Source organism: Hippocampus zosterae, chromosome 1 (assembly GCF_025434085.1).
Source record: "Hippocampus zosterae strain Florida chromosome 1, ASM2543408v3, whole genome shotgun sequence".
Lineage (NCBI taxonomy): Eukaryota > Metazoa > Chordata > Actinopteri > Syngnathiformes > Syngnathidae > Hippocampus > Hippocampus zosterae.
The window spans coordinates 28,960,901-28,984,680 of record NC_067451.1 but is presented as its reverse complement, the minus strand read 5'-3'; the positions used below and the strand labels follow the sequence as shown (position 1 = coordinate 28,984,680).

Sequence of the window (23,780 nt, the reverse complement as noted above, 5' to 3'; positions counted from 1 at the left end):
ACACACACACACACATACACAAACACACACTGCCCCCAGGAGACCAAGACGCGGACAGCGTCTTTAATTAACTTTGTCAACGTTAACAGGAGAGGGCAGTGTTTCACTTCAATACATCAACACTCGAGGTGTTTGACATCGTCACATTCCACAGTGTTACTGTCAGAGTTTTCAAACCGAAATACCGATATTTACTACACAGTTAGATCCCAAATGATTACATGTGTCAGGAAAGTTTAACGCATACCTGTACATATTCCCCACAGCAAAGCTTTGTCCTTCAGATGATGGAAAAGACAAGCAACCTTTTTTTAATTTTGAAGAGTGTTGCGTCTTTGCTCCTTGTCCTCAGAGAACTGAAGCATGGCATTCCCATAACAGACGAGAACGACAACAGGATAGGAGAGTCATCCAAAGCTGCACAGCAGGCTATCTCTCAGGTTGTGGTCTCAAGGATCCTCATGGCTTCTCCGGGGATGGGTACGAGGAGCTACTTTCTATCACCAGTCATACCCAAAGATGCCTTTTCGTGATATCCTCTTCTTCCCTTTTTTCCTTTTCAGCCATCCCGCCCTTTTTAATGAATCATTTGGAGAAGAAGGCTTTCCTGAGGGTAAGATGCGAGGATCGACTAAATAGCGAGAGTCAGGTGTTGTTTATACAGTAAGAAGCAACAGGGCATGAGGAATTCAATGTCTTTGTTTATTTTCTTCTGCATGCTCCTTTCAGAGGTTCCCGTGGATGAGTGCACCAATTCAAGTCAGCCTGGTGGGATTCTGGTGAGTGGTCTTGGACAGTCAAACTGGTTAACTGCGTTGCTCCCATGAAGCATTTTACACTGTATTATTATCTTTTTTTTTTTTTTATTTGCAAGTGGAACCTCCAAGGTTGGCACCAAGTTTAAAAAAAAATGTGCAGGGGGGAAAAAACAGTTACACAGTCAAACTGCTGTCATTTCTAAGTGTACCGGCATTTTTTCATCCACATTCTGTACTGTAAAATCTTGTCAATAGAAGTTACTCACTATTGTACTTTCATTATGAAATGTGCCACCCCCCACAATTTTAGAGGAGTATATTTCCAGAAAACGTGTCATTTGTACAACGTTAACACTTGACTCATCCAACTTCAATTTTTGTTTTCAGCCTGGTGTTTGCGACTCCACTGTGCTGCGCGTTGTTCCCCCAGAAGAGGTGTGTCAAAGGCTTAAGTCTGTATGAAATTAGGATCCAGTGTTATTTGAAGAATACTGATCATGTCCATCCTCCAGCTCTATATCAGTTAGTCGCCTGGAGCCTGAGCTGCAAGAGAACATCCGGGTCAGTCACCCGGGCCTGGAGCGTGTCTACTTCAACAAGGGGCTCTGAGAGCCCCTTCCACCACAGAGCTCAAACGCTGCTATGACCTGGCGCCGGCCACCCCTCATTTAGTGTGCCAAAGTTAAGTTTGCATCTGCTCATTTCAAATGAACAGCTTTCTCTTCATTCTCTCAACAATTGTGTGAATTTTTATTTCTTTAATCTGCATTTAAAAAAAATAAAATATATACATATATATATTTTTTTTAACAACCTACCGTATTGGCCCGAATATAAGACGGCCCTGATTATAAGACGACACCCCCTTTTTCAAGACTCAAGTTTGAAAAAATACTTTTTGAACACCAAATTAATTTTTATACAGAAAATAATTACAGTACATGTGAAACAAATGATTATAACAATATATTTGAGAGAAAAAGCATGTTATTTTGCCTCATTCAAATCTAAAGTGTAATCACATTCGTAAATGAATGGCTTCTGGTTTTTGAAATGTAAATGACATCATAAACTTCTCCTGAGCTGTCTGTTAAACTGGCCAATCTTCGACCAACTTTTCTCCAGATTGTCACTACGTTTCTCCATTTTCTGTTAGCTCTTCCATTATTTTCTTCTCTTTTCCTTCTTATCGCTATTTAAAATTTTTCTTCTTCGTGCTGCCGCTATTTTTATTTTTATTCTTCGTGGCAGGGGTTCACTTTGGCCTGGTGAGTAAAGTTCAGCATTCGCTTCATTGATATCTGGCGCCATCTAGCGTCGTGAATGGGTATAATGCCTAGACCCCAAATATAAGACGACCCAATTTTTTTTATTTCAATGCAAAAAACAGTCTTATATTCGAGCCAATACGGTAATTATTTAAAAATCTCTGCAGTTGTGCCAAATTTACATGACCTCCAAATGACCTTAATCAGCATTGCTATCCCCAGATGAGATTGCTTTATTTTTGCTCAATGAGTGACCATCAACAAAAGCTACGTTCTCTCCAGGTAGCCTTGCGTTTTAAATGGAGGCGACCAGTAATGGACCAACTTGGTGCTATTTCAAAACCGTCACAATCTGTTTTTCTCGTATTTATTCTGCTTGTCAAACAAGCACCAGCAACCACTCCTCAGTCCTCATGACATTCATTTCTGCTTTTGTTTTGTTCAACATACCGTATTTCCTCATACTGCGGCAGTCAATTTACCAAACTGCAGCGAGCACCAGGCTTTCACTGCCATGTGCTTCGTGTCAGCATGCTGTTAGCATAAATGCGGCAAGAGTTCATATATTAGCTTATCCTATCGTGCCAACAACAAAATTTTTTACTATCAGCTCTGCTACTCAAATGAGGAATGTCAATCAAATAACTAAAATGACGACACGAAAGGCTGAAGTTGCCTGATTTAGAGTTGAAAAATATTTTTCAGAGAGCTGCAATTAACAAATGACATTGTGAAATGGCCCATCTGTAAAATTGAAGGTATTTGGATGAATGCTTCTGGTTTCTTTTTTTTTCAATGCATTGCAAGCATCGAATCAGGAGTCTTATCGGCAAATACTTAAAATGAAGTGACTCAAACGCAAAAATTGACTGTGACAATCTTTTTTTTTTTTTTCGAGCTAGACAAAGGAGTCATCAATTTGAGGTGCAGGAGTCATTCACTCAGGCTAGCCGAGGCTTCTATTTGAGGAAATATGGTCATGTTCCTTTAGGATACATCATGGTTTAACACAAGCTAATTTGACATGTTTTGAGCAGCAGCCTCCCGTGAGGATAAATCAACATAGAAAGTCATTTTAGACTGAATCATGACTATTCAGTGTTAGTATAGTACGCTAGATTTCTTTTACTTTTTGTTGTGATTTTGAGTCCTTTGTAGAATTGAGTATTTGGCAACCTTACCAAATACAGGGGGTCCTCGGTTATACAGCAACAATGATCTGTCATCATGCAGCCAAAGGCGGCCCACTCAGTAAAAGCTGTACTTGGTGTTTTTCATTTTTGTCTATTTACAATTTACAACCTAGAAGTGTTTTTCCAGAAAAAATATTTACAGTATTACTGACTCAATGACTGTGCTAGCGTAGGTTAATGAGTCCCGATTTGCATATGCATTCAGATTAAATCACCACCATAGGAACACGACTCCGTCATAAACCAAGGACCCCCGTGTGCACTTGAGATGCTTTTGGTACCATACAGTGCTCTCACATTTCCTCATCAGGATGTCATTTAATTGTACGACCCTCAATCAGTGTTGTATAATGTTTCAGAATGAAAGTATAATGCTGTGTATTAGAAAAAGCAAGCACCATCTCACCTACCTAGACTGTGCTTGTCACTTTCCGTCACCCGGCATATGAAGATCCTCAATCTGGCCAGAGAACCGGACGTTTCATTGGCCACTTCTAGAAATCAGGGATGAGGAAAAAAAAACACAAAAACACCACCACCACAGGCACACAACTCGCAAGCAAAAATACTGATTGATTTCCTCTATGTGGAGTTCAAGTGTTGTAATAATTTTATCCAATGACGGAAAATGTTTACATCAAATGTTAGTGAACGTCGATTTCATCACCCAACATCATGGTGTGATCACTGTAAAGATGTTTAATAGTCTCTAAATCTACTATTGTTGTATTGTATGAGTAACTTGATTTAAATAGTGTTTCCAGATAGATGCTTCCAGGTGGTATGACGTGACGTGACGTGTTCTTGTCATCTTCAAGGTGAACTGAATGTAACGTTTTCCTGCTACAGACAAGTCTTGGTCCACAAAAGCACAATGTTGGAATGCTGATATGAAATGCTGCACTTTTTTGTTTGGTTTTTATAAATCCTTCATCTCTGACCAGCTGAGAGTAGCACAAAAATCCTATTTTGGTTGACTCATTTACTATATTCACTTTCTTTACATAATTGCATCTAATAAGAGCTAATCCCTCTTTATTGCTGTACATCTTAACCTACTACACAAACTGGTGGAAAGTGTCAATTAAAAATGCAGACCAAGCGATCATGTGAGGGAATAAGTCAAGATGATTTATGTATTTCTGAAAATGAAATGGCATTTGCTTGTGCAGTTCACTGACTCAATGTGATCTTTATGTCAAATAATAAAGAGCACCACCGTAAGGCACTCAACAGAAGATAACAAGTATACATTTTGCTTTATTTTTTTTTAAATCCAAGGCACAATTGTTTAGAATAGCAGTGGAGAACCAGTTCAGCCATTTTCAAATCCATACAATTTTTTGACAAAAATACACAACATGGAAATTAATGTTTATTCAAAGTCAATTATGGATATTCAGGGGTCACTTTTTTGGGCAGCCCGAATGAAAAGTTCTTCTGAGCTGTAGCTGAAGGTTCCCCGTCGCTGACTGAGAACATTCAAGGCAAACATCCTTCATTTAACCATAGATGTACATGTAATGTGACGCTTTGTGGATGTCACTTTGGACAGGCCGATGTGGTCACGCTCAGCGGACTTCAGAACACACATCTTTGGGGAAGCGGCAACAACTAAAACAAAAAAAAAATAACAAAGCGAGGGCTTGGACTCTTGCATGACAATGTGCCAACTTTAAAAAGGCTCAAGAAAGAAGAAAAAAAGCAATAATCCCGTCTAGCAGGAAACCATCCACGACTGTAAGTAGTAATTAGTGCCACAACTCGCAGACACAAAGAAGCCGAGAAGCAGTAACATACGACACAACATGCAATCAGGACGGATGGCCTAAATGCACTTGCGTGACATATGGAAGACAACTTGCACAGCAATGAGCAACACATACAGTGTATGTAACATGATAACAGCAGATAGCGCCGGGTTAAGTGAACGCCTGACCGTCGCCACGGCAACATTCGACCACTGTTGGGTCCAAAGTGCTCTCTTTGGAATGTGCTGGACTTTGCCACGATGGCGTTTCCACTCGACTTGTCTAACGTACGTTTCCAACTCGCTCTCAAGTGTCATTTGAATCTCCCACATGGATTAGGATGAACATGATAAATAAGGGGAAATATAAATACCGTACTCCATATTATACAACATTGAATGAAAAGGGCTAAAACTTAAGGTCTTTGGATACACAGGGGTGCTCAGCCGGCTGCTCTCATGGCACTGCATGGCTCTGACGTCCACAAAATGGGGGGGGGGGGGGGGGGGGGGAGAAGAGGAAGTGAGCCAGTTTGCTCGGAAGTGCTCGTAATCAATATGAGGATGCGCAGGCTCTCTTGTAATCAAGTGTGACGCCACGGCATCCTCCACCCAGATGAAACGCTTAGCGAAGCCGCCCGGGATTGAAAAAAAAGACGCTACCTTGGGCACTTTGTGACCGTGGCCTTCAGCAGAACTCCTCTTCGCACGGCGCCTCCCCCATGAGGAGCGAGTGTTTGTCGGGCTCGCTGAGCACCTGGCTGTGGATCGAGTGCTTGTCGGAGCGCAGTGAATTGATGGACGCCCGGCTGTAGTTGACAATGCGGTCGAGAAGACTGAGCTTGGGCGAAGATCGCCGCAGCTCGCCCATGCCGATGTTGACGCTGATGTTGGAAAGGCTGCTCTGTCGTGTGCCGCGGCCCAGCCGCGACTCTAGTTGGGCCTCCAGCTTCTCGGCGCTGGGCTTGGTGTAGCTACGCAAAAGGTGGACAGTGAGAATGCGGCAGAGTGAAAAGCAGCGTTGGTCGTGAAGAGAGGACTACCATTTCAGTAGAAGCGAGGACAAAACCACAGAGACGGAAGACATTGCCATGGCGGCAGAGCCCATCCACGGCTGTAATACCAAACCAATGGGAAGGAAGACACCTAAGAACACATGAGTGACAGTGTGAACATTCTGGGATGCCACATTACTTAAAACAAAGAGGTTACTTGATACAAAAAGTTGCACTTTATAAGAACAACATGGTAAAAATTAAGGGAATCGGTTTGTCATATATTTTGGATTACTACACTCCTTTTTTTACAGCTAAAATACATTGCAAGATAAAATAATGTAAATTTATGAGAACAAATTCATGATTGAAAACAAAGAAGTCAATGAAGTTGAAATATAAATAACTAATGAAGGAGTAGAAAATGTCCTTGCAATATTGTATTACAAGGTAAAAGAATGTACATTTTCACAATAAAGTTCCAGTGTTACTAGAACCACAAATTGGAAATTTATGAGAAGAGTCATTCACTTTTTTTTTCCCAAAGAATATTAGATGAGAAAATGTCAGCGTTTTTAAAAAAACTAAAATTGAGACTACAGAAGTATTTGCATATTATTATACATATTATATCACAAGAAAAATAATGTACTATATACACATTAATTGAGAAAAGACTACAGAAGAAAAAAATCTGCACATTACATGATATAAAATGAAAACTAACAAACTATTTCATTACATACACAGAGTACAGACTTAAACAATGTAATGCGGACATTTGGGAATCACATTTTCATCTCAGTTGTTTAGTTTGACCGTACTTCCTCATTTAATTGCCTAAGATGTACAGGATAAAAGTCACAGTACCGTAATCGTGGAAAAGGTTTGGAAATTATTTCATCCGTGCCGATGCTTTAAATCACAAAAACCTGGCATTTGAACAGGGTGTTGTCTTTTTTTTTTTTTTTTCCATACGCGCACGCACACATACACACACTTTTTGAACATTTACTGTCAACATGAAGAGTGCTGAGCATCTTGTCAAATCATATTACGTGTGCAAATCACAAACGCCAGAAACGTCCAGAAGTGTCAATGCTCTGTGTGAGCAGAGACGCAAGTGTGGTCTTTCACCTGCAGCGATGGGAATGCCAACCAGGTTGTAGATGAGAGCGAAGACAAAGTTGATCCTGATCCTCTTGACAGTCTTTTTAGAGAGGTCGATGCTGCTGACCACATCCAGCAGGTCATTCTGTCAGCACAAGCAAAAATGAATAATAATAGGTTTGCACGAATACATTTGAAGTAGCTCCTAACAACTGTCAAAAAGGTGAAGCACGGTCGAGAAGAGGCCCATTAAAAAGAATAACCGGTAACTGTGAGCATGCATTATTAGCTCATTGTTTTCTTAGGTCAATACTCACAGCAGATTTTCTAAACTAGAAGTGGGGAAGGTATGGCCCGCTCTGTTCTTTATTTATCAAGACTACTGCAAAATGTGCATATGTGCAAAATAAGTTGAACACAGAAGTGCAGCGAAAGCCAAAGTCAAACATTAAATTCACACCCTGATCAAGACCACATCTGCTGCCTCGATGGCGACATCCGTGCCCGTTCCAATGGCGATGCCGACGTCAGCCATGGCCAGAGCGGGCGAGTCGTTGATGCCGTCTCCTACCATGGCGACCCTCTTTCCCGCCTGCTGCAGCTGCTCCACCTTGGCCACCTTGTGGGAGGGCAGCACCTCTGCAAACACCTTCCTGATGCCCACCTAATGAAGAAAGAAGGCATGCTAGTAGAATTAGGGAGGCAAAAATTGGGGAATTCTCAAAGTTGTAATTAACAGAAATGTATAATTTAACAAATAGGATGGATGTATCTTAACACGGAAATAACGACTATATAAAGCGGAACCTCAATTAATGGACCCAGAGACAACAGATGCCGGATTCCATTGCGAGAAAATAGTGTCGGCCATGTTGGCAGGGGCGCCTTTCCCATCAAAATGTACATACGTGGCGGCCATTTTAGCAAGGAGGACGGTCCCTTCAAACGGTAATACATGAGCTTCACATAAGCACACATCTCAAATTGAGGCTGTCATATCAACCTATTCAAATCTATGGCTGTACTTTACACGACTTTACTCAGGCACAAGTCATGTACTGTTCTCATATCGTACATGATATTTTTGGCGTGGGGGGCGGGGGGGGGGGGGTTATTAAGGCATCTAATCTAAAGTCAGTTTGGAAAAACTTTAATAAAAGTTTTCAAACTGTTTCAAGCATTTCCACCAAATTTGTTTCCAATCATTTTCTACTGTTAATGCAGAGTTGTACTGTAATGCTCGTGCAGGCAGAACAACATTTTTGATATCGAATTTCAACATGTCAATTTTTCTGACAAATTAGATTTGGGCAGCCCCATCATCGTCTTGAGTACACATTGTTCGTAAAATAGTTTTAGTTTAGTGTCATTCATTGAGCTTACATTCTCCAATGTCTTTGTAATGTTTTAAATGTGTGTTTCAAGACCATCATTTTTTTAAGTGACATGAATGGCATAAAAACATGCCGAGAGGGTATTTCTACGTTGCAGATTTTATTTTTACTTTCCTGAAAGGCTTCAGGAGGAGGTGGCCACAGAAATAACGATCCACATTGCTACATGTTGGGCCGACCTGTGCAGCAATGGCCCGTGCCGTCTTGCTGTTGTCTCCCGTCATCAACACGACCTCCAGGCCCATGTAGGTCAGAGTTTGGACAGCCATCTCAGCTTCCGGCTTCACTGTGTCCGCTATGGCTATCATGGCACACAGGACATCTAAAAAAGGAAGTGTGAAAATGATGTGTCTTCATTTTATAAACAGGTGGTATTCCTTATGTTTTGACTTCCAGCACTCACCGTCTACAGCAACCAGGACGGCGGTGCGACCTCTTTGCTCGTGCTCCGTCATGGCATCATCGATATCATGTCGGACCTGCAGACCATTCCGCTTCATCCACTCTCGATTGCCAATCAGGACCGCGTAGCCTGCAGACAGACGGGACTTGAATAACATCACAACATAGAGTAGAAATGAGTGATGGGACGAAAACGTACTGATTGACTGTGGGTCCATGATAAGAGAATGGGAGCTGGTTGACGTGACGGTGTCGCTGATCTGAACAAGCATGCTGTTGCGCTGGTTGTTGTCATCGCTGTCGCTGTCTGTGTGCTTTGACAGCATCTCGGTGTTGCTGACCCGACACCGAATGCCGCAGCCCGGCACGGCTTGGAAGTCAGTGCACGTGCCAAGCGACTCTGTGACGAGCTCCTGCACGTGCATGGTAATGTTGCTGTGCTCAGTAAACAGGAATTGAGTGGTTGAAGTCAATACCAACCTGCTTGCAATACTTGGTGATAGATGCTCCCAAAGGATGCTCGCTGTTGTTCTCTGCTGTGCCCACGATGGCGAGCAGTCGGGAGCGAGGCATCTTGTTGCCCTCCACTACTATTTTGACTTGGACAACCTTTGGAGCACCATACGTAATGGTCCCGGTTTTATCAAACACCACTGACTGGACCTGTGTATAGATGCTTGCTTTTAGTCTGAGTTAAACACAGTGAAACTGACAGTGGTGGTTGCTCAAGAAACCCAAAGCATCTGGAGTACTGTTCAAAAGTCTCACCCCAGGGTTACTCAAATTAATCAGAGTACCGTATTTTCACGACTATAAGGCGCCATTAAAAGTCTTAAATTTTCTCCAAAATGGACAGGACGCCTTATGGTGCGGAGCGTCCTTTATATGCGCTGAGTTCCAAAATCTGACTGACAGCCGACACGCTGTTTATATAGAGAAAAGGCGGAAGTGACTGTGGCCAGGCATGCGGGAAAGAAGTCGGCCAATCAGGGAAGGGTGGGCGTGTATATATACATATATGGAGAGGGAGAGAGAGAGAGAGAGAGAGAGAGAGAGAGAGAGAGGACAGGCATGCTAGTCCGCCAATGGTGAAGGGTGGGCGTGTAAGTGGACGCCTCAAGCCAGTACCAACACTTCTATAGAGTGTGGCAATGTGCATTGTTGCAAAACAACTCCGGATTTGGTTTCTAAGAACCCCTGAAAATAAATTCGACAAAAAGACACGCCTACGAAGCTCAGTTCAAACTTAAAGCCACCGGTTATGCTTTTGGCATGCGTGCCCATCTCACAGCAGCGGTGAAAAAACAAGTCAAGCAAATGAGCTTGCCGTTATTCCCGGAGGCTTGACTAAAGAACTCCAACCGCTGGACATTGACATCAACCGGGCGTTCAAAGTAAAGTTGCGAACGGCATGGGAACAATGGATGATCGGTGGCAAACACAACTTTACAAAGAGTGAGAGGCAGCGCTTGGCGAGTTACGCCACAATTCGCAACAACGAGAGGGAACGCAGCGTTTTTGATGGATTACGGTACTTGCACAATTGTTCAATTCTTTCTACACACACACGCGCTGCCACCATGTTTCGCTCTGTTCTTTACTTTCAAATGTGGGAAAGCTTCACACGAGAGAAATGTTGACTTTGCTGTTGCTACTCCTTCTTTCCGCTCGGCAATGCGTAGCAACTCACACTAGCACGTGATGCGTTCAATGACAACTGGGATGTGCAGTCCTCTGCTTCTGATACAGAGGATGAGGACTTTGATGGATTTCTGGGTGATTATTGATCGAAAAACGTGAGAACATTGTACGATGGCTAAATAAAATACACCCGAACTCAGTTCTGCTTTCGTTGCCTTTTTAAAAACGTGTTTTTATCTTATCTGTATGTCTTGGCATGCTACCGTATGCTTCAAGCTAACGTGTTAGAGTGCGCGCATGCATGCCGTATGTTTAAGCTGGCGTATGTTTTACCACTGTAAAACTGCGGCCATTAGTACGGTGCGTCCTGTGTTTGTGTAAAATACAGAAATGTCACCCATTAATGAGACTGCGGCCATTAGTACGATGCGTCGAATAGTCGTGAAAATACGGTACTGTTCATACCACACCTTGTGTGCCATTTCCAGAGGTCCCCCTCCTTTTATCAGGATGCCATTTTGGGCTCCAACCCCAGTGCCCACCATGACAGCCGTTGGGGTCGCCAGACCGAGGGAGCAGGGACAGGCGATGCATAACACGGTTATGGAGGCCTGGAAAGCGAAGCGAATCACCGCCTCTGCCCTGGAAATGCTTTTGTCATAACCCTGCCAGGAGCAACAGAATGTGAATTATAAACATTTCCAAATCTGCTTATAGGAACTGTTAAAAAGGTTGGTCAAGAGCGAAAGAAGCTTGAATAGGTGCGTGGCATGTTAGCATTTATGTGCTAAAAATAAAAAGGATTTGACTTTTTGCAGTGCAGATGCATTTGAATAATCTAGAATACTGTGGGAAAACATACAGTTGCAGTAAAACTTCAATACAGATTGGGTGTGGAGAAATTTCTATAGAATAAACTTTGAAATTTGTAATATACACGTTTTACAATTTAAAAATACCCATACCTGGTTTATTTTGGTTTTAGAGTTGTCTGAGATGTAGTTTGTTTGTTCAGTCAGATTGCCACTACAGTATTTGAGAAATACAATAATTCAATTGGAACACTCACTGGAAAGTATTTTTCCACTAGAGGGAAATCCAGGAACCCAATTACAATCCAGGAAATCAAAGTAAGGAGTGACACGGCAACAATGAAGGGTACAAAGTAGCCACTGATCTTATCAGCATACTGTTGGATGGGAGCCTAAAAATATTTTTTAAAAAGGGAAAAACATTGAGAATCAGATACTTAGACCACCACATTGAAGTACTAGGTCAGAACCCCACGACACACTTTTGAAGTCTGAGCCTCTTCAACTAGTTTGACAATCTGAGACAGCGTGGTGTCCATGCCGACATGTGTAGCGCTGACCAGGAGAGAGCCATTCTGGTTAATGGAGCCCGCAATCACAACACTCCCTGGCTTCTTAGTCACGGGCATGGCCTCACCTGAAGTTCCAAAGCAACAGCTGGTCAGAAAAGGCCCCGTCTGCAGCAACCCGCTTTCCAGTTTTAAGCCCCAAATCTAAAGGGACAGAATTTTTTGCCCACAATGGTGTGACTTACCTGTGATGAGGGACTCGTCCGCCATGGAATGCCCCTGAAGAACTCTGCCATCGACTGGAAACTTCCCACCAGGAACTACTTTTACCACATCTCCCCTCTGCACCAACTCAACATCCACTTGATTCTCACTGGAATCAGAGTCAACAATAAACTCATGCCTTGAAATGTATTCAATGAAGCAGTACTACAATATATATGCAGTATATGTACTGTACTGTACAAATACAGTCTCTTGAAAGTCACAACACGATGACTTGTATTGGATATCATTTTAGTGTACAAGAGCTGTATCAAGAATTCTTCCTTAAAAAAATAATTTTCAGTTTTGATTGTCACTGTCTGCGGTATTGATTGAACAAAACAGCATGTTTATAATTGGGAGCCGACCCTAAAATTTGGGCCAAAGATGTGAGCCAAATACTGTAAGTCTCTGCTGTGGGCTCTGTATACAAGAAAATGTCCAAGATACATACTGTATCGTGAGCCTTGTGGTTTCCTTGGTAGGATATAATAACTCAATTTGTAGGGCATCTGGATGTGAGTAATATATAATTCTTTGAAGAATGGCCAATATGGATTTAGTCTTGCATTATGTTGGCCTTTATCTTGTAGCAATTCAAGAACAATCGGTTGCATCGTGGCCAAAAGGATCACAAAGCATTATTACCTCAGAATGGTTGAATCACTGTTGAGAATGACCACTGTGGCCTCCGTGGCTTGCAGAGACATTAGCTTGGAAAGAGCCTCAGACGTCTTGCTCTAAAAGGAAGACACACACCCAAAGAAAAACATCGTAGATGCGGCAATGCCAAACAGCACATTCCAAGCCTCGTCATTCATTCGAACCTTGGCTATCTGCTCCAACCAGCGTCCCAGCGAGATGAAGACAAAAAGCATAGGCGGTGTGTCAAAGAAGGTGATGGGATTGATTTTTGCTCTCTCCACCATGGCCACGATTAGTACGATGGAGGAGTATGTGAAAGCTATGGAGGTGGCCAGGACTATAAGCACATCCATGTTGGCAGATCTGTGTGTCACTGCTTTGTAGGCCTGAACGTAGAAGTAGCGCCCACCGATAAACTAAACAGAGGAAGAGAATTGTAAGAAATGTTTCAGGCCACTGAGCTACACACATGTGTAGGGGAGGTAAGGAACCTCATGACTCACCTGCACAGGTACGCAAAAAAGAAAAGAGAGCAAGTTCATGACAGAGAGGCCTGGGAGCAACTGTCTCTCCAGGAACATGGTGGCGTGGTACAAGTTGAGGTCCTCGGCCGTGGCGTTGTGTTGGTGGGAAGCGTTCATCTGGTGGTCCATGATGATCATGTATACCATCATGCCCATCACTGGCACGCAAAATATCAGGCTCACCAAGAAAGATCTCCTCCACCTCGGAGAGCAAAGACATTCAAAGGTACTCAGAGAAACGTCTTTGTTTGATCGTTGACATTTTTAGCAGCTTCAAAATGTTAACCCTGGGGTCAAAAGGTGACATTTCTAAAATGGCAATTCTGTTTCGACGCCGACAGCATGATGTATTTCACCCAAATTCATATATTGTAAAATCCTGTAAATAACATGCACCCTTGTAAAATACACCCCTCCAAAACCACCCTGAAAATGCTTTTTTTCCCGCCCGTACTTAATTTTGCTGGTATCCTTTATTAGTGATGCGGTACAGTAGTGAGTGATTAAAGGTTCAAAATATCCTAGTAACGGGTAAATATGTTGAAATCCAAGTTCAAAACTATGCTCTATTTCCATACCTTTTAATGTCTTTCAAAGTATTTTTCAAATCATATTTTCGAAAACCTTGTTCTCGCACTGTACATTCTTTTAGTCATTTTAGTAAGCTATGTTTTATTTCTTTATTTGTTGTTAGATTTCTTTAACTACTTTTTTTTACACCTCCTAGGTACTGGTAAATGCCTAAGCGATGTCAACATTTTTATTTCTGATTGAGCCTCCTGTATAACACGCCCCCTTGATTTTGAGAGTTTTGCTGCAAGTAATTAGAATGATCACTTTTGCACTAGTTGCAGACACATTCGATTGGACATTCATCCAACCCTTTTTTATCGGGCTTGTCCTCATTAGGCTGCCTTTGGCCATGAGGCGGGGCGCACCCTGAACCAATTACAAGTGGATGGGAGATCTGTATATCAAATCAAATGTTTCTCACTGTCGTATCTCCTTGCTATGGTCCAAATGGCTGGCGGCACGGTCCTTCTTCACCAAAGATGCTTCAAAACCCGAATTCTACAAACATGACAGAGCACTGATTTAGTTTGAAAATTCAACCTGCAGCTTTCTCTTACGTAAATATAATGTCACTAGCTGGTTCGCCGCCCTCCGGGCGGCTCATCAGCTAGTTCCTGCGGAAGGCTGGTAAGGTGGTGGTTCGCCGCCCTGCGGGCGGCTCATCAGCTAGTTCCTGCGGAAGGCTGGTAAGGTGGGCCTTCGGCCCACAAAAGTGTTGTTGCTTGGTTCAACTTTTTGTTCATCTTCATTGCTTATCGCGAAAATAAAGAGATGTTTAGCTCTACTAAATAACTAACAATTTCATTGCAATGCTTGTGGGTAGACAACATTTTTTCGCTAAGGTGCCCGCGCGATCACAGTGAGCCACTGCCTGAGCGGCGCAGTGGCGGCGCAGTGGCGGCGCGCAGCGGCGCGGTGAAGTAGGTACGTTTTGAAAAGGGACAGACGGAAGGACAGACCGCGTGCGGGACGACGCGCAATATATATATAGATAGTAAGGGTGTGGAAAATAATCGATATTAATCGATACATCGATGCGCACGTCCGCGATCCGAGTGCATCGGCTCATTCACTGGGTACGACGCGATTGACGGGTGAAATCGCGATTCATCACGATGCATTGATGGGTATCGGTAAAATCCGATTCAATCGCCGTTTTATTAATGTTAAACGTCACATATCTACCCTTTCCTAGGCGCAATGAATGCACCATCATTGCTTTGCGTTTTGTGTTGAATACGGACGGTAGCCGTGCGTCACATACAGTCCAGTACACAACAAGCGAAACATTATAGAAGTTAGCGTACGCAGCAGCAAGGAAACTACTATATTTAATGCAGCCGCAACATTCAAATCTTATGTTTGGAAATAGTACGGCTTCGAAAAAAAGACAGAAAGCTTGATAAAACCTCCGTAATTTGCAAGGAATGTCGCACTAAGAAGCCATACAACGGCAGCACCACAAATATGCAGACCCACTGAAACCGATGGCACCAGATCACCGACAAGTTTCCCTCCCGCTTCCCCGCCCAGTTCCTCGCTCGGACACCGGAGAAACTCTTGGTAAACCAGGTCAGGATCAGAAAAAAATGGCCTCTTATTTTGGGAGTCCCCTTGCAATTCACTGTGACCGCGCAATGGCTATAACTAAGGCCACTGCTTATTTCATATGCAAAGACCTCCAGCCTTAGCGTGGTGGACAACGAGGGTTTCAGACAGCTCGTGCACGTTTTGGAACCCAGGTATAAAATACCAGACAGGTCTGTGTTCACTTACAAACATATTCCCGATGTGTACAACAAAGTGAGAAGTGAGATTACTGTCGCTGAACAGTGCGCAAAGAGTTGCACTTACAGTGGATGGGTGGACATCTTGCGCTAGAGATTCATATATATATATATATATATATATATATATATATATATATATATATATATGAATATTTCATATAAGACACTCAGTGAGAGTCTGTTTGTGTTTACACTATAGCAACAGCTGTGAGTCTCAGGTGCCAAATTGTTTACATTTTCTTTGCACAAAACCCAATTGTGAAAGGGCTTAAATAAGTTGTTTTACAAGTTCTACTCTTTATAAGGAATAAAGTGGTATCCTTTTTGTAATACCATACTGAATTCCATCTTTTTAAAAGTTTTTTTTCTTAGCTTATTTGCATCATGTTTAATTGCACAATATCGCAACAAATTGCATTGGATCGTATCGGATCGCATTGATTTGAACTTAATGTGTATCGAATCGTATCGCATCGTGACGACGGTGAAACGTATCGTATCGCCAGAAAATTCCATGTATCGTTTAAGTATCGCATCGCTGGCAGTGGATCGTGATGTGTATCGAATCGTCCTCAGTGCTGAGATTCACATCCCTAATAGATAGATGTTGCACAAGTACGAACCAAATACACATACCAGACAGCATGAAGAAGTGTTTTACCTCAATCAGCTTGATGATGTCTCGCGGTCCTATCACTTCGGACTCGAACTTAATGTGTGCTTTATTGGTGGATAGGGCAACAGAGGCATATTTAATCCCATTTTCTCTCATCAGTCTGGATTCAATTTTGTGGACGCAAGAGGCACAAGTCATTCCCCTTACCTGTAACGAGGTGGAATCAAGAGAACGAGAGGTTAATGTATGAAGTGATGATGGTTGGGGGACAGTCATCTCTTCCAAGTGGATAAGGATTTAGTTTGTTTAAATTGTGAGTATAATTACAGCGTTGACCAAACGACTGGCATAACTCACAACTAATTCCAGGTTGACATCGGAGCCTTCATAGTTCTCCATGACTGAGGCGGAGAAGCCTAGCTCGTCCACACACTCGACAATCTTCACAGGGTCTATCAATTCAGCATTATAGCGCACCTCAGCCTTACTGGCCATTAACGCCACCAGAACAGTGTAGATACCTGAAAAAAATGAAAATTAAATTGATATTTTGTCATAGGCAACAGATACAGATTCCTTTGAAATGAAAACATTTTCTCTATAAAATGCGAACTGACCAGGCTCATTTTTGAGATTTCGCTCAATGTTTGCCACACAAGATGCGCTGGTCATGCCTCGGATCTGGATGAAGCACTTGTTCACACTTGAGAGTTTGTCTTTTTTGGCTGTTTTGCGATCCTCGGGCATCTCTTTGAGGAGGCTGCCATCAAGCAGGTCCTTCTCCTTCACTAGTGCCACACTCGAAGACTTGACAACAGCGGGCGACGACACAGGTGTCAGGGAATGTGTCTCTGTGGTCGAGAAATCATTACAAGGGGGACAAAAACCTTCATGAACAATAATGTGATATATTACAGTAAAGACGAGGTTTGTCATTAGTGCAGTAAAACTGATGACAATGAGTGTCTCACCAGATAGTAATGCATCAAAGCCCATGTCTTCGATGGCATCCCTAAGCTCGACTAGGGAGGTCAACAGGGGGTCATACTCAAAGAGGCCTTGCTTATCGGCCAAAGACACCTGCGCTGAAATCACACCTTTTCTCTGAGACATCATGCCCTCTATTGACTGGACGCAACTATTACATGTCATGCCATCAATGTGAATCTTGGCTATGGATGCCAGAGGTTGGACTAAACAGGGCTGGGGTACAGCAGGTTTGGCAAATGATCGAGGAAATGCTTGCGGTGCAGATAAAGCAGGCGGAGGCGAGGTAGTTGGAGGGCTGAGGAGCACAGAAGAGTCCCAGGGTTGAGTTTTGAAGGTCCCTGGAGGAAGTGCTTCAATTGCCTGTCGCAACTGAGCAACACTGACTTTCAGCGGGTCGTAGCAGATGGAGGCTTTCTCTTCCTCAAGAGAGACGACTACAGAGGATACACCGGGCAGCGTAGCGATGTTGTCTTGGATATTGACCACGCAGGATCGGCAGTGCATGCCTTTCACAGTGAGCGCCACTAGAGGTGTGTCAATGCAGGTTTCTGTCTCCTTAGAAGTGTTTACGGTTGAAGAAGCACTTGTTTTATGAAAATCAGCAAAGCGTTCAACTTCACTCAGGGAAAGTTGCAGGGGGCATGTTTTGATCTTCACACAAGCCTCAAAGCCGGCCAAAGCAATCTGGTCGATAATGGTCTGAACACTTATGAGGTAAGGCAGGTATACAATCGTGGCTTCCTGAGAATCCAAGAGGACTGTGGGAAGTTAAAGAGCAGAGAGAAAAGGATCAGCTTCAACAGAAGATAAGAACAATGGTCAGCAAGCAGTATGACAGAGGTATTCATTTGGTATTGATGCACCAGTATTGGAATTAGGGCCCGACGGGTTTGGACTTTTTAGGCCAATGCCAATTCTGTGTTTGGCAAAATAAAATTCTGATCAAGACGAACTGACCAATTAAGATTAGGGGACTTTTTTGTGATTAAGAACCATATAAATAAATGTGACAGTTGTCAATTAATCTGACAATGGATCCATTTTTACACCTTTACATGCCTGAATGTGTATTCAAACAAAACAATCTACAAACGATGGAAAAAATATTATTAAAAGAAGAGCTAATATGTGCAGTTAAGCACCACTGCAAACTCGAATGATAATACTGTAATACACAATACGCTCAATAATTTGGTATCACCTTTGATCTTTTCAACCCCTTTCAATTTTCCAATCTTCGCCTCAATCGTGGTGGTGCAGGAATGACCGGTCATGCCTTGAATGCTCATCTTCAGGAGCGCCGCTCTGCTGTCAGTGCTGGGTGATGGAGACACGGGCAAGTCTCTTGTCACAGGGCTACTCAGAGCGTTGTTCTCTGACGGTGAGGGCCTCAACATGACTTCATTGAGCTCCCGAGTGGGCGTCAAAGACGAGGCAAAGGTGACGTCGAGGCCCTCGTTTGACGAACTCTCTCCCGGGATCTGAGACCCTTTCTGCCGCCCAGTTAAAGGTATCAGCCCCGACGTTGGGACCAGCTGGCTATCGTTGCAAACAGGTGAGGCCGCGTCGGACGTCGATAAACTCGATTCAAACCCCTTGTCGTCAATGGCCTCCAATAGGGACGCTGCGCTCTGCTGGCTGTCATTAAAAATGACTGTGGCATTCGCCTGCTCCAAAGATACCTACAAAAAAAGAAGAAACATGCCTTGATAGACAATCAATTAAAAATAATAATAATTATATCTTGAATGGTCTGGACACTTTTGACGATTATATACTTTTTCCTCGTCTGCAGCAGGAACCCGTGGCGAGTTTGTGACGTGAAGTGACATTAAAGTTGGATCGAATCGAATTTGAAGAGCCAAATTCAGGAAACTGCTCTAATAGTGTTGCTGAGAAAAACACAGCTAAGCACTGAGTGAAATTACATTAACCGCTACTAGTTGTGCAAGGCCGGTTAATGGAAACAGAAAAAGATTGCCCTAGCCCGGTGCTTCATCAAGGGTCGGATTAATTAAGTTTATGATCAGAACTGTTCTTGATAAATACTCCTCTAAACTTCATCGGCATCATACAAGACATCACACACAACAGCATATTTCGCTGCATCTCAATTCAGGACACATCAAATGAGTAATTTGCAGACACGTTGAGCTATTTTTCTTGGCTTTTTGGGTAACACCAAATTCCACAAGTAGGCATGCTAAGTGCGCTTAGCAAGTTTATATTCAAAGCAGTCAGCGACCAGTGGTGACCTACTTTTTACATTTCCATGACAATTAAGAATTTGAAATACAGCACAAAGTGTTCATTTTAACACGTTTCTACTTGTTTGGGTCATTTAAAGCTTCGGCCTTCGGTTGTTTGAATGTCCACTATTTCCTTTCCTTTCCTTCCTAAATATTTTCTACAAAACCGAATCAGAAGCTATCTATCACAACCTAACTATTCTAACATGCAGGTGGTATTTTTCCTCTTTCTAACCTGTTTACAAAAAAAAACAAAAAATACAGGAATACAAAAATACTATCTTAATTTATATTTGCAATGAATGAATTTCAGGCTCAAATTTGAGCTGATCTGAGCTACATTATTACAGTAGTATGAAGTCAAGATTATAAACTGGGTCCACATGCTTTTAACAACATGATGACCCTTGTTGTTCTATTCTTTCAGAAAGCATAAACATGTGACACACAGAATGGATCACTTGACTGGAGCAATGTGTGGGTTTTGCACTTTGGACGAGACTTTGTTTTTGTGCCTATGAAAATCAGAAGTAAGGCCTGACATGACCACTTCTACGAAGACTGCCACTAGAGGACTCGGACACTAAATTGTGGAAAAGACAAAGGCAAGTGTTTCCTGTGGGTGCGGCGAATCGACCTGCTGTCAGAGTCCTGCAAAGGACAGAGCTCTATCTAGAACATACAATTGCATTATCTTTGTCATTTAATCTCAGCCTGAGGGGTAAACAAACAAACCAAAAAAAGAAAAACCCAGGCCTTTTTGATTACATTGACGTTACCTGGTTTTAAATCAAGTTTTGCATGGCGACTAAAGAATGCACTGCACAACGTTATCTTTGACTGGTTTCATACAAATGGACATCTCAATCCCGACGTGTTGAAATTTGAATTACCACGACATGTGATTAAGATCCTGTTTCGAACGGGAAACATTTTGCAACACAGTGCAATATGGGGCGGTAAAAGGAAAGAATTTATGAAATGAACAAATAATAATTACCGTTATGTGTATCACCCCTGGCAGAGAACCAATGTGCTTCTCTATGGATTGGACACAGGAACCACAAGTCATGCCCCTGACACCAAGGGTGACTTCGCACACATTGCCTTCCTTTGTCATGGTTCTAAAAAAAGAAATAAAATCGAGGGGGGACATTTATCAGACAAACATTCACGTACTACTAGGAGGGCAAATGATAAACAGAATTACAGAACAAGTACTTGAATTATTGGCAGTTATCATTCAAAGGTAATAATAAAGAAAAATAACTCTGACCTGATATTTTCACTTTTAATGCCAAAACGTCTTTGCCGTAATGTTGGATGTATAGGATTTTCTCTGATATTTTTTCCATGAAATTGAACACAAATGCATCTCACTCAATTTGTTTTTACCAGTAATGCCAGTTACTTTATGTTGTTGAATGCACCAGAGGGATCTGAAGTGCCAAAATGTGGCAGTCATTTTGCATTCACACAATAGCTAACAGCAAAGGTGTTATTTCTGAGATATGCGTGAGAATGAAAAACGGCATGTCTTGACCGTTACTATGAATGTATGAAAACAGAGTTTAATTGGCTTAATGAGTTGTTAGGATAATTTATGCATTACACTTGTGTTGGGCTGCCATGATACAGTATTAGTAAACTGAGCAGGCAACCCTCGTGAGAAAAAGCGGTTCAGATGAATATTTATCTTGAACCATTTGAAAATGGGACTCCTATGAAAATTACCCTCAAACTAAAGCCTTCGGTGGAACGGCATTGAGGAGCAGAGCGGTAGGTCTCAGCAGAATAACCTGTTTGAACATGGCAACAAATAAGCGATGGGATAGAACTCTTAAATGATCAATTTCGTATTAGGGGAGAAAAAAATCTGTTTATCTCCCAAAAGAAACGGTGTGTCCATAAAGTCTCTTTTCAAATTAAAAATTGATAAAGTAAGCTAAAAGTAAAAATTGATTACGTATGCCAATGACATACGGTCTGGGTGCTTATCGGAGGTTTTAATCCTGTTGATGGAATAGATTCGGTGTGAGAGATTCCAAGTAAAACAAAAACTAACAAAAATTGTTTATATAGCCCTTCACCACAAAAGAGTACCAAAGGGCTTCACAGGCCCACAGTTAAAAAATAACGACAGCTTCTGATCTTCATAGGCATCCCGTAGTTACTTAGCTTGTTTGAGGTCACTCCAAAATTGACTTTTCCACCCAATGTAAGCTGTCGAGAATGTACAGTATATTATACCTGTGTGTCCACCTGTTGCCACAAAGACAACGGAAGTTGTGGCTTATTAGGCTCGGATTTCACACCGAAGTCAACCGAAGTCAACTTGTCAATTCGCTGATCATTATTTCATCATTTATTATATTTCTCCTGGATGCAAAACGCTTGTTTGTTGGTGTCCCGGGCGATTTTTCCAATGTCGTGTTCTTTGGTTCAAACAATGTTTGAGCTAACAGGAAAGCCATTTGCTGACTTGCTACGCTGAAGGAAACCCCGTCTGTCGTAACACACGACTGAGTGAGCAGCAGGGATACATAAACAGATGTCCGTTTTTCTAGGAAGAAATTGTTGGGGGGGGGGGATTAAGTGGAACAAGTAGGAAAATTGGAAAGACGAAGCTCTTACCTTCAAATTAAAGTGACAGTCAGCTACTTGGGTAGTAGCATTAGCCACCTTGCTTCTTGTCGTCAGCCGTCCTTGTGTGCTAAAATGCAGACGAGATGTCCCGGCATTGTTTGGCGAAAAGAAAGTGTCACTTAATTACGGTCTTAATAACTAGTTTTGTGACAACCGTTCACAGAACTCGACCCGGGCGAGCTCTTCACTCGTATTCTCAAATTTCTCACGCCGAGGTGACTGACTCTCTGCTGCCGTGCAACGTCACGTGGAATGGGCGGAGTTTAGCCAAAGAACGTCAAGGCAACACAATTCACCCTGAAGTTGTCTTGCAGGCATCATTTGTTTTTGTTTTTTTGTGTGTGTGTGAAAGGATGACTCAACAAAATGTATATCTACGACCTCGTTTATAACACATTCGTTCAGTCATTCCATTTCCGAACCGCTTTATCCTCACTAGGGTCACGGGGGTGCTGGAGCCCATTCCAGCTTTCTTCGGGCAGTAGGCGGGGGACACCCTGAACCGGTTGCCAGCCAATCGCAGGGCACACAGAGACGAACACCATCCGCGCCCACACTCATGCCTAGGGACAATTTTGAGTGTTCAATCAGCCTGCCATGCATGTCTTTGGAATGTGGGAGGAAACCGGAGTACCCGGAGAAAACTCACGCAGGTCCTGGGGAGTACATGCAAACTCCGCACAGGGAGGCCAGAGCCGGGATCAAACCTACGACCTCTGCACTGTGAGGTCGACGCGCTAACCACAGGTCCACTGGACCGCCCCATTTATAACACAATACAACGAAATTGCTCCAAAACATAATGAGATGACAATACTGTGTTTTTGTTATTATATGACATGAGTAGGTGTATTTTTAGTGCTAAAGGTCCAAATTTGATTTTGAAACGTACAGATGGACCATAAAATGGGAAACCAGTTAAAAAATTGTGAATATGATTTCTTTAACAATACAAAATGTGTGTTTCATGTGAAAGTGATCATTTTGAGTGACACTGAATATGAGAATCAAATGTTCTTTACTTCAGACCGAGTGTGTAAGACTTTGCATTCATGTTAATTGTAAATTTGTTTTAAATACATTGTAGCAGAGTATCAAGAGATATAAAAATACTGCATTCATGTGAAATTGTAATTTAAGTCCACCCATTATCTGGGCCACTTATCCTCATGAGGGTCATGGGTGTGCTGGAGCATATCCCAGCTGACTTTGGGCAGCTGGGATAACCAACTCATTAATTGGTTACCAGCCAATCGCAGGGCACACATAGACAAGCAACAATTCACACTCAATTACACTTAGGGTATCTTTAGAGTGTTCAGTCAACCTATCATACGTATATTTGGAATGTGGGAGGAAACTGAAGTACCCAGAGAAAATCCATGCAGGCATGGGAAGAACATGCAAACTCCACACTGGAAGGCCAGAGCCTGGAATCGAACCCTTGAATAAAGCACTGTGAGGCGGACGTGCTAACAAGTGGTCCACCTTGGCACACTGGCAGGAAAGTCAATACCATCAAAATCTTGCCCAAGACATGGGGATGGCCATTACAGCCGATACACAGCAGAATCAGTCCTATGATGTCAAAGCTGAAAGGTAAGCAGAGCTACAGTGTCAGGAGATGACATATGGCCGACCTACCATATGT

General features: G+C 42.6%; 2 protein-coding genes across 5 annotated transcripts in view; one reads left to right on the top strand and one right to left on the bottom strand.

Moving 5' to 3' along the window:
• LOC127607514 (sideroflexin-1) overlaps positions 1-1,717 on the top strand; it is a 204,409-nt gene extending 202,692 nt beyond the window's left edge. For both annotated transcript variants that reach the window (XM_052075911.1, XM_052075903.1), the window contains exons 7-11: positions 353-480; positions 564-613; positions 730-779; positions 1,146-1,193; positions 1,271-1,717. In XM_052075911.1, coding sequence (XP_051931871.1) covers positions 353-480; positions 564-613; positions 730-779; positions 1,146-1,193; positions 1,271-1,367 — 373 coding nt within the window. In that variant the 3' untranslated portion in view covers positions 1,368-1,717. The remainder of the gene's footprint in view (positions 1-352; positions 481-563; positions 614-729; positions 780-1,145; positions 1,194-1,270) is intronic.
• A 2,746-nt stretch (positions 1,718-4,463) lies between these two features.
• Positions 4,464-22,378, bottom strand: atp7a (ATPase copper transporting alpha). Of its 3 annotated transcripts, XM_052073083.1 has the most exons (24): positions 22,118-22,378; positions 20,484-20,607; positions 18,436-18,916; positions 17,216-17,992; positions 16,862-17,095; positions 16,602-16,765; positions 16,290-16,451; positions 14,260-14,336; positions 13,245-13,467; positions 12,924-13,157; positions 12,745-12,836; positions 12,078-12,205; positions 11,806-11,960; positions 11,581-11,715; positions 10,982-11,176; positions 9,351-9,533; positions 9,070-9,283; positions 8,872-9,000; positions 8,648-8,790; positions 7,535-7,738; positions 7,102-7,219; positions 6,013-6,115; positions 5,633-5,943; positions 4,464-5,444 (listed from the first exon to the last, which is right to left on the bottom strand). In XM_052073083.1, exons 2-23 carry the CDS (start codon positions 20,601-20,603, stop codon positions 5,658-5,660), a joined length of 4,557 nt encoding a protein of 1,518 aa, XP_051929043.1. In that variant the 5' UTR covers positions 20,604-20,607; positions 22,118-22,378; the 3' UTR covers positions 4,464-5,444; positions 5,633-5,657. The 3 variants fall into 3 exon arrangements, with proteins under 3 accessions (XP_051929043.1, XP_051929026.1, XP_051929035.1); XM_052073066.1 differs by having other exon boundaries at positions 8,872-9,283; XM_052073075.1 differs by having other exon boundaries at positions 4,464-4,833; positions 8,872-9,283.
• Positions 22,379-23,780: the final 1,402 nt, after the last annotated feature.

Coding starts and splice junctions, on each gene's coding strand:
- atp7a (XM_052073066.1), bottom strand. CDS start 20,603: ATGACAAAGGAAGGCAATGTGTGCGAAGTCACCCTTGGTGTCAGGGGC. Junction 13,468..14,259: donor CATAGCAAGGAGATACGACA/GTGAGAAACATT, acceptor TTGCTCTCCGAG/GTGGAGGAGATCTTTCTTGG. Junction 7,739..8,647: donor CACGGGCCATTGCTGCACAG/GTCGGCCCAACA, acceptor TTTCTTCATTAG/GTGGGCATCAGGAAGGTGTT.